General features: G+C 38.5%; 1 protein-coding gene across 1 annotated transcript; it reads right to left on the reverse strand.

Annotated features, from left to right (window-relative positions):
* Positions 1–9,469: 9,469 nt before the first annotated feature.
* LOC105922374 lies at positions 9,470–11,159 on the reverse strand. The gene is made up of 4 exons (XM_036127659.1): positions 11,111–11,159; positions 10,645–10,989; positions 10,190–10,537; positions 9,470–9,624 (listed from the first exon to the last, which is right to left on the reverse strand). The coding sequence occupies exons 1-4, from the start codon at positions 11,157–11,159 to the stop codon at positions 9,470–9,472; spliced, it is 897 nt and encodes a 298-aa protein (XP_035983552.1).
* Between the last annotated feature and the right edge of the window lie 330 nt (positions 11,160–11,489).

The following is an 11,489-nucleotide window of genomic DNA, read 5'->3' on the forward strand; positions in this document are numbered from 1 at the left end:
GTGTCACTAAACTGTGACTCTTAAGTCACAGTGCAGAACTGTCTCTATCTAACTCCGCCCCAGCATCCATACACCATTAAACAGATAGAAAAAGGAACAAAACATAGAGAACTGGAACAGGCCCGTGAAAACCCAAGCCTAATAACACAACAGTGTCTCTCAGGAGTACCGTTTGGATTGCTACGCTATGTTATAATGTAGTAATATAGGTTTAAAGAGAAATATGGAGCTTACCATATAAGCTCTAATCATTTTGGATGAGCTACAACTTTGCTATCTACTATCTTTTAATCTAAGGCTGGTGATTAAAATGGAACCATCCTTATACGTTTCTGGTATTGTCTGTGAGAACAGAAATGAGTAAAACTCTCACATGTTTTGGCTGGAATGACGTAAAGTTAATGCATTTTCCTTTAATTTGTGTTTTTATTTTGAACAGCAACATATAAGGTATACTGAAATAGACGACACTGCAGATGGGCTTGACCCTTGCTAAAGCTCTGGGTGTAATAATATCCGACATTATTAAAGTTATTGATAAAAAACTTTTCTGGCTGAAATTATCCACAAGCATGCTAGGGAGCTCCTGGCCAAAAGCGGCTAGATGAAGCAGAGACCAGGCTACTGAAAATGCTGATGGCAGCACATGTCCAAACTCACAGAAAGTTTGGACATGGTCGAGAACTACAGCAGGTAGTCCACCTTAACATTCCCGGTGGAGTTTTTTTGAATTATGACAACCACATATCCTAAAAATGACCACAAAGGCCAGCCGCATAAAGCTGGAAAGAGCCCATCGCACCCTAGTACAGAAACCAGACCAGAACAGGAACCACAGGTTGCTGCTGCTATGATGACACTTATTCAGAGACAAACAAAGGGTCATGGAAGCAGCATGCTGGGCAAGTCAGAATGGTGGCTTAATCTACAATGGATCCAGTATCTTTTACAGAGAGTTCTCTTCGTCGGTAATGAAGAGATGCAAGGCGTACAATGTGGCGACACAGCAGCTGCAAGAGTAAGGGATGCTGTGTGCTACGTATGCAGTTCCTTGACCACTCTTCAGGTGATACAAGGAGGCTCCAAAAAGAGGTTTTTCACCCCAGAGACACACGCTCTCATTAACACTCTGCCTGGATGATGACTTTGCAAGGCATGTAGCTCTGTTTGTCTGTGCTTCTGACAATTCTTTGATGACTGTAGTTTTCCCACTCAAACTGGTCGGTTTGTAACGTTCCTGGCACTGGAGCTGATCTGATTATTACTCAACACACCTGGTCACTCTCCACACTGCTTGCAATCAACCTCTACTGGCTTCAACTGTCTCCACCTGCATAAAAGCTCTGTCCTAGTCAGTCTCCAGTGCCAGAACGTCTCTACTCATCTCGCCGGTAAGAGCCCTCCTGCACTTTTGTTTATGAGCCTGTTTTTTTTGTTGCCCGACCTGCTCGCTGTCATTTTTTGTCTCCGAGCCTACCGAGCCCTCTTTGATTCCGTCTGCCAGCCTGGAGCTGCATTAATTTTGGTTTTGGACTGTCTGTTTGCTCACTGGACCTGCCTGGATTGCGCTGGAGCCCTGCCACCTCTTTAACCTCCCCTTGGTCTACTTATCAGTGCCTTTTTTTTCCCCTGGACTATTTTGTATATAGCCCTGTTTTCTGTTTTTGCTTTCCCCTGTGTTAATAAACCCTTTGAATCTTTATTTACTGTCTGGTTGAATATCAGGTTCAGACATAATCATTACACGGTCATGCTCCATTTTCTAGACACTGTCTATTTTTGAACACTCTACATATTGAAAATATTGAATCTTTCCTGCTCCTGATGTGACTATTACGTTTACAACTTATTCTGTTCAATCCCGCTGGGAGGACTTTTATCGTTTTCTTAGCATGCTATTCCTCCTGTGTCCCAAGGTAGCTCTTGGTGAGTTTAACATGTGCTCGTATGGTGAACAGTCTCTGTTTACTTGAGGAAAGGCCCTCAGTTTGATTTTCTTTGTTGCACATTAGTTGTGCTTGTTTAACATAGTTTGTATGTTTAGCTCAGGACATGACAAGGGTACAAGATTTATTTGGGATATCAGTGTGGCACATTCTATGTCTGCTAAATATAACCAACCTAAGTATTTCACAAGGTATGATCACGGTATGCACATACAAGGTGTGGGTAGGTGTAACTCGTTGACTTTTTGATTCTGCCCTCATGGTTAATGTTGCCTTATAGCCATGTCTGATTTGTAAAAATGCCAAGGTGATGGTAGTATCATAATTTTTCAAAAATAAAGATGTTTGTATTGTGTTCCTCCAGTTGACGCACCTGAAGGACAAGAATAATGCTAAATCGCACAGGAGTTGGGTGTGGCATATCTTTGCTACCTTATACCTTTCTTTAAGCAAACCTGCAAGTCACTAATATATTATGTCATGATATTGAATGTTCTGATGTGTGGAGGCAGCTTCACCCTACTGTTTTGTCCCACACAAAAGTTATACCAGAAATTATAAAATGTTCATCCACTCCTCAAAGGTGTCTCTCATTTCATCATTATTTTGCAGGCAATATTGTTGTTGGGCCAAGCAAAGGGGGTGTCTTTGCTTGGCATGTTGTTCTGCTGAGGACATAGGATTGTAACAGTGTTGGAAGTTTCAATGATATCTACTTAAAAATTATGTTTTCTTTCTTACTTTACGTCAGAATTTAAGATCTGTAAAATTAGGATGTGCAAAATATACGCTCATGGACTTATGCATTTTGGTGCATCCAAAAGATGTGGAGGGAACAGTGTAAACTTCTCAAATCTCTATTATCTGAATTGGTAAGAATTCACATATCTGGCCCAAGTCCTAATTTGCTCAAGGAACTGTCATATGCATGCATGTGCTGCTTTAAATCCTTGTCTGTGTCAGGATCTGTGGAGCGGGCCGAGGTTGGGCTGCTGCTCTCCCTCTCCCCACAGGTGAAGGCTGATTGCAGGGAGGCGGAGACCCTCACGTGTTCTCCATCACAGACGCCTCTGGAGGACTTCAAAAGGCTGCCAGCACTTCTATTCCAGAGTGTTACTGCCCTTATGATTTGTGCCACCTTTGGACTCCCGATGTGAAGCTCTCTGTGTTCCCAAGAAACCTCCCAAGGCTCTCTGTGTCAATCCTCCTAAAGAAACCCTCAGCTGGCAGCTGTTCCTTCTCCAACCTCCAGAGGTCTGGTCGAACCCTGCTCACCCTCCACCGATCTCTGCCTCCCTGCCTCGCCTGCTTCATTGACCTGGCGGTCAGCCTCCAGCAAGCTCCGCTCCACAAGATCCACTCACTCCTCCCTGGCGGATTGTTGACATACTCTTTGTAAGCCCTTATTCCTTGTAGTTATCACCACTGCTCCTAAACCCTTCACTAACCTCTCACTCTCCCGTAGGCACTCCTCCGCTTCGCTCTGTTCCATCCGGCTGCGTAATCCCTGGTTACGGTCTTTCCTTCCTAAATCATTATTTTAAGAACCCGATCTTTGTTCTCCTAAATGTGTGTGTTCTGCATGTGGGCCAAACACTTACCTGGTTTCATGACAGTCTGATTTAGGACTCTAAACAACCCTTTAAATTTGCTAGGCAAAAGTTATATGAGTTTAGTGATAAACCTGGAAGATATCTTGTTAATCTCATCAAGAAGAGGGAAATTATCAAAATATAGTCTCAATTATTCATTCCAAAGACACTAGAACCATTAAAGCTACAGTTGGTATTCCTGTTTAGAAACACTTTTTGTTTTACTGGGTGAAATGGTCCTATCGTGAGAGTACCTCAATCTTACCTCAATCTCTTAGGGAGGCCAACATTTCTCCAATTCCTAGAGAAGGAAACTGTGCAGATAGCTGCTCCACACACAAGCTGATAGCCCTACTTAACGCTGACCAAAAACTGCTCTCCAAAATGTTGGCCTTCCGACTAGAGAAAGTTTTACCTCATATTGTTAAGGAGGACCAAACTGGCAACGGTGAGTTTGTCCTGTATTGTCGACTTCCCGGCTTTTCATGGTCCTTCTGTAATGTCAGAAAATGTGCATCTCATAGTGGACTCTCTTTGAAAAATTCAGATTTTCCAACTCTAGCAACTGCCGCTTTGGATGTTCAGATGCTTGAATTCTCTAAATGCACCGCACCCAATGGGTGAAACTTGCCACAGAATCTCTCAACGCTCCTGGAATGCGCGTCCACCATAGACTTCGCATGTAGACCAGACGTCTCTGGTGCTCAAATGACATTCGTCTGAATACAGCATTACTTAGAAGTGCAGGAAACACACACTTTTGGTCAGATGTTTAAGTCCAAAGTCAGTTCCAAAGTCTATTTTCCATTGGTCATTGAAGAACCAGACAGACATGTTAACAATCGGGGAGAGTCTTGAAATAACTCGGTATGTTATCAAGATAAACAAACACAAACTGATTTATAAGGGCTTGGAAAAGGCAGGAGCATTGGTTAGATTGAAATGTGTGACGATCTTTTCAAAGTGGTCAAAAGCGGTTCTGACAGCTGTTTTCCACTCAGCCCCCTAGTCTTATGATGTCTGGAATCTGGTTGTTCTGCATTTGAAGCTGCTGAACCTCTTACCTGAGGGCAGTAGGGCAAACAGTCCATGGGGTTTTGTACAAAGAACAACAGGAACTTATTAAAACGTGATTACAATCTGAAAAATCTATAAATTTAAATCTATAAAATTTAAATCTATAAAAAAAATTTATGTGATTTTATATATTTGATGTTTGAAAAACAACATTTATACTGTTTTCTTGCTCATCTGTTATTTAGTGTCAGTAACTGCCTTTTATTGGATCTTGTCAAAGAAATGCTTAAACTAGAAGAGCATCAAATAACGAATGTCTTTAACGTTTTGGTTGTAGAACTCTTATAGTCAAATCAACTGTAAAAACAAGCAGCACCAAGATAAAGATTTCTTGACTTTATAAGATTAATTCTGGATTCTCCATCACCCACAGGGTCTTCTAGTTGCATCTTCATTTGGTTCATTTATTCATTTATTGCTGCTCCATGTGCTTCATCACCACCCATATAGCCAATTAGAGAGAAAATGAGTGCACCTTTAAAAGGCCGGCATTCCATGACAGGGCCAAGACAGCAGGTTAAAAGGAAGTATGAGACTTTACTGAACCATACTAAAACAGGAGGGGTTATAAAATTAGCAATGCACTGAAAATCATCCATCCATCCATCCATTTTTTAACACGCTTATCCCTATTGGGGTCACGAGGGGTGCTGGTGCCTATCTCCAGCTGTCAATGGGCGAGAGGCAGGGTACACCCTGGACAGGTGGCCAGTCTATCGCAGGGCACACTGAAAACCATCTAAACACAAACTTTAACATGAATGAAACAAAACAATAAATCAAAAACTCGGAAATTCTTGGCAGAACAGAAAGATATGATAGGAAAATAAATAAATGATGTTCATGGACAAAAGACAAGATTATGACTACATACCATGGCTGAGGAGGTCAAAGGCACAAGCAAGATGCATAAGTGCCAAAACACCAGTAAGATAAAATCAGTTATGACTATCAAAACAAATTATATACAAATTATATAAACAGTGATACACTATAAAAATGCTTTAAATAGCAGTTTACATACTGATACATATTTTTAGCTTTAACAAAATTTAACTGTATAAAAAAATAACAGTGTAAAAGGAGACAAAACTATTCAAGAGGCAGCCCCAATAAGATCTCATATTTTGAAAAATGCTGCAAGTCTGAATTTATAGCAGGGGAAACATTGAGCCTCAAATTATTTTATCAAATACAAGTAAAAATCTCTTAACACAGCAAACAGAACAAGAAACCGGAATGAAAATGTAATTTTCTGTATCTTCTGTATCACTATAAAACCTATGCACTGACTGTTTAATAGAAAACAAAACACGTGCTCACTAAAAGGCTAATGCGTTACTATGTGAACAAATTATAGTGTTTTTCTTATATCTATTATTACTCAAACCTCTTCACATTTCAACATCACTTTCTTCATCAAACAGGCAAGAAAAAAATGCTTATAACATATATCGAATTTAAAGAACAATAAAAAGTCATGCTAAGCAGTCTCACAACACTATGAACAACAACACTGCACCAAATACAGTATTTGATCCGCCGTCAAAATCTAATACCATCAGGTATAGAGAAATCAAATATTTGTTTACATATAAACATGTTTATTTTAGATAATCCCTATTTATGGGTGCTGTTTTTTATGGACGGTTTAATGTTTGAATATGTGCAGTCATCCGACGTCTCCCTCTTACTCTTCCATCTTGTAGCTTTTCGTGACGGGAAATTTAGCGCCACATAGTTCATCCCATCCTCGTCACCATCCAGCTAAAATTTGTTAGACATTAGTGTTTAGTTTGCAAAACAAATACATAAATTATTTGAATAATGCAATCAGTGTTAAAGTGAAATGGTCTTGATTTAATGCGCTGTTTGTAACACTTTAGATGCAATGGTTTTAAGACAAATGATAAGCTTCTGTTTTTAATGTTTGCTTTGTTGATATGAATTCACATTTACATAAAACCAATTTATAGAAACCATCAGGTGTTGAAGAATTGACAGGTTGTATTTCCCCAGCGCTTTTTTTTTCTAGATTTTCATCCATTCCCCACCTTGCCATTTTTCCCCCTTCATTTAAACATCATTAGCAATTATTCCTGTCAATAATGTTTTGTTCTTGAATTTCTTTCTATGGAAAGTATGTCTGGTCCAGTACTTCTGTATTTGGCTATATCTTTCTCTTGGAAGGTGTTATAGACTGAGCTGATTAAATGGAATTTAATCTAAAATGAATAATACTGAATATGAATCAATGTCTATTTTGCAGAAATTGCTTTCACATTATATTGCAAAGTTGGAGTTTACTTTGAACTGACTGAATTGATTATTAAAAAAAACTCACAGCAAGAAACCAGAGCAAAACAGTTGTCCAGCTGTGGACTGTATGTAACCCTTTTTATATCAATGTTTTTTTCTCGTAAAACAGCCACAGGAGCCACGCAAAGGATGTTGCAGTTAACGGATTTCTCAGTCTACTTAACTAAGAAAGCTTCGGTCCCTAAAGCCTCCATTAGACTCATGTGAAGAAAAAAACTAAAAAGACACAAAACCTTCTTTTGTCATCTAATTGATTCATTAAGGACAAAAAAAATTGTGATCAATTAAAATGATGACTCTTTGAAAAATAAATTCAATAAAAAGTTCAAGTTCAGTATTTAATTATCTGTACTAGGAATGTAATGATATGAACATTTAACATCAGGATTGTTGTATGGAAATAATCATTATTAACAAGATTTTCACAGATTTGTTAAAATGTGTAACAAATAAGCTTAAGGTTTAATCAATGAATTACCTAAGAGGCCGAGCTATAGTCCACATATGTTATTTTGTTCTGCATGCAGTGAAGACAAAAAAGCTTTTCCTGCACAATTTTAATGGCAAAATTATAGCTACAACTAGCACTTGCTGTCCATCAGTGGTGGAGTGTCTGTGCTGCTGTTTTCCAAACTAGTACACTAGGTGCACCAGTTTTGGTTCTGTTCTGTCTCTCTTCAAGGTTGGTCGTGTTTTTCTCTCCTCTCCAGCTTTCACCCGCCCTCCCCCTTTCCTGCTTCTGCTGCTATGTCTTGACTTTCTGAGCACTTTCTTCATATCACCCAAACTCTGAAAACCATGGATCTGGTAAGCTGGTCTCTCAATGCCACTGATCAAATTTTTTCAACAGGTAGGCAGCGAAAGGGGGACCCATCCTGTCCCGATTTGACTCATTTCATGGGATACACCCTATATTCTTGGATGGAAAATGGTGTGTCTTTTGACTTTATCAGTCCAGGACGTGGAGACGTATACATGTTTGAATTCATGATACTTGGATTTCTACTTGTTGGATTTAATGGATTTTTGATGTATCGGCAATAACAGCGGATGTCGGTAGCCATTTGGCCTTGATCAGTCTACCGGCTGCATATGACGCGCTCACTAAGGCGGTGAACGAACAGACCCGGAAGTTGGAGGAGCAGACCCGAAAAGCTGGATGTGCTGGAACGCAGACTGGCTTCAGTGGTTGAACTCAAGAGGAGATGGGATAAAATCTGGAAGTGAAACGCGAAAAAGCCCAACTAATTTAGAATATTGGATTTCGCTATTTGGAGCCAGCAATGACTTAAAGCTGACGAGAAAGTCAGTGCAGCTTGTCCTCATAACAAATAAAGTATTTGGATTATCAATAACACTCCCTGGTTGTTATGGCGAGAGAGCTCAGAGCTCTCCCCTGCTCCCTCCTCCCCCGCTGACATCTGCGGATGCTTTCTGAATTGTTGGCCGGTTGATAACATCAAGGACAATGGCCTCTGGAGAGTGTTCATGGAAATATAAACACTTCACCCAAACAGACACACATAACTGACGCTCACAATAACATATGAACCTACAAGCGACTAGTCTCCAATGTTTCCAATGTTGTCTAGTCTCGTTATGTCTGTGCTTCTCATGCAAGAGGTTTTTGATATCTCAAACTGTATCCTTTAATAGGATAAAGTGTAATATATGTGTTTTTCCCTCCCCCTTCCTATTATGGACCCTATCTTTCCACAGATTCAAGGGCAGCGCCCTGTGGGCACCATGTAAGCTAAGTCTGGGGCAGTTTGGAGGAATGTGCCTAACGGCAGCATGGAGGTGGCTGCGCCGACTGGCTGTTTTCCTTGGCAGCACAAGGCCTCCGTCAATCGTTCCCTCAAAATGTTTGTTTTATATATGAGATGAACGGTTGCACTGGAACTGTAATCTCGATTACAATGAAAATTGTAATTGACAATAAAGATTGATTGATTGATTGATTGATTGATTGATTGATTGATTGATTGATTGATTGATTGATTGATTGATTGATTGATTGATTGATTTGTTTTGTTTTGGTTTTCTTTTTTTTGGTGGTTATCACAGAATGTTTTAATGGTAATTTATTTTTTAAATGGTACAATTAACCTCAGAAAAAATTGTCAAAGTCATCATAAAAACCAAGTTGACCAATTATGCTTAATGATATTTTTTAAGTAGTTTTACCACATTGTATGGTTGATCCTCATCCAGTTCCGTAAGAGTTGTTGCTGTTACATCTGTTTAAAAGAGAAAGACATTAATTGCAACAATCATCCTTTTGACCTTTAGGTACAATCTCTTAACATTGTAAAAATCGTATATGGTAAATATAAGACCTTAACAGTGTGTTAGAAACAAAAATAAACACAAACTAATAATATCACCATTTCTGCTAATCTAATTTTTACTTCCAGTCTTCAATGAATAAATGCTTATTAGTTGGTCTGAGTACGTTTGTATGTAATGTTTGACCCATATCTTCTGAAATCGCACCCTGATATATAAGGTTTAATAACTTTGCTATTAATTAATTCAAATAGTGTGGATTTTGTATGCAACAAACCTACCTCTGGGAATTTTCTGAGGCCGCTTTGGCTTTCTTCTTGTGATTATAAAAATGATGTTTACAAGTACAGAACAGGCCAAAAATCCACTGAGCACAATAGCATACAGGCAAAATTCTTGTCCTAAAATAAAAGAACAAATATTACATGTAGTACAACAAATCTATTACAGCTTAACAACTTTATTAAGTCCACTAAAGGCACAGTGAGTTTTCTGTAAAATTTGTATTTGGCCAAATGTTTACTATTACTCTACAATCAAAAGTTGCAAAATAAGAGTTATGTTGAATTATTTGCAATCATATTTGGCATGGGATATGTTAAGAAAACAATACCAAAAAATATGTCTGTTAATATTAAACAGCATTTTTGTGGTAAATGTGTACACCATTACAGATCCATTATATTGCCTAACACTTATTTTATAGTAAACAATATTTTAAATAAAATAACACAATAGTGGGTTTGTGTTGTTTAAGAAATGAAGAAGATCATTATGTTGGTGGACAGAGGTGCATGTTACATTTTTTTTATTAGGGCCCTGGGGCTCACAACCCTTGGGGGGGGGTGACATCAGAACTTTTTCAGCAAAACTTTTTGTAATTTGTGAAACTGGCATTAAGTACTGTAAATAAAGTATTTCTACTTCTAATCCTTTTAGATAGATACAATAGGCCTAAATACTTACTTGTCTCCACTTTGGTTCCTTCTCCAAACAGGATCTCCCCACATGTGACCACAGCACAGTAGTATGTTCCAGTATCCGAGGGGCTCTGGATAGTTTTAGACAGGCGGTATTCACAGCTGCCTCCTTCCTGTGTGCTGCAGTGCTTTTTATCAACATAGATGAATCCTGGATTAGATTCTGATTCTGCTCTGAACCAGAACACGTTGTGTTCATCAGCACACTGGTCCGTGTTTTCTTTTTCTTTTTTCTCCGAGAGAAGTGAACACTGCAGAGTCACTTCGGTGCCAAGTGAAACAGACTTTATGCCTGAAGTTTGTTTCACATAGAAAGACTTCTTATTTTGAAAATCTGAGTTTCAAAAAGCAGAAAGAATGGTCCAAACGTTAATTAACAACTTGTTTTGATCAGACATGAATCCAAAATACAGCAAGAACACAGAAATGAAGTTATCTTACCATTCACAGCTAAATTTGTGCCATTAACAAATGCCATTTTGTATGCCCCTCCTGCTTGACATAAATATGTTGCTTCGTCCTCTTTGCTGACATTACTGATGGTGAGATAATGCATGTTCCCCATGTTATTAACTTTGAATGTTGAGTTTTCCAAGTGTTTTTCAAGTTGTACTTTGCCAAAACTGCCTTTAGCAACTGTTTGAACCATATAGCCATAATTCATCTTGTACCAAAAAAACAACCCATTTTCAAACCCAGATGCATTACAGTTCAGAATCACAGTTTGACCGAGTCCAGCTTCAGTCAGAGGGATGTTGTCTGGATTCTTTAGGGTTTCAATCATAACTAAAAAAGATAAATAACAAAAATAATCAAATCATAGAAAAACAGGGAAAATTATTCTAAAACTGATTAAAACCAAAATAGAAACTTTACACATTTTAATAATTATCTTATTCAAACTCACTCATTGTGCTTAGCAGAACCAACGCAGATAGTCCTCTGGCCATTGTCATCCTGTCAGCTTTCTCTTGCACAACTGATGGCTTTCCACCCAGTTTTTACGTTATCAAAGTTGACGAGGTGGAAATCACTCTGATTGGCTAAAACGTAGAGAACGCACACCCCACAAATCAGCAAAAAAGTGACCCATTTTCATCCCATCTGAAATAAAAAGTTAAATGTTTACATACATCGCAGTAGGGAAGTTTTGTTTTATGCATTTAAAAAATGTATAATCAATATTTATAGGTCTTTATTATTTTAAACAAAAATGTATCAACAACACAAAGGTTTGGTCAACTCACCCTATGATACATTTATGTGTTTAACACTTCAATTATGTA

This window comes from Fundulus heteroclitus, chromosome 23 (genome assembly GCF_011125445.2).
Source record: "Fundulus heteroclitus isolate FHET01 chromosome 23, MU-UCD_Fhet_4.1, whole genome shotgun sequence".
Taxonomy (NCBI): Eukaryota; Metazoa; Chordata; class Actinopteri; order Cyprinodontiformes; family Fundulidae; genus Fundulus; species Fundulus heteroclitus.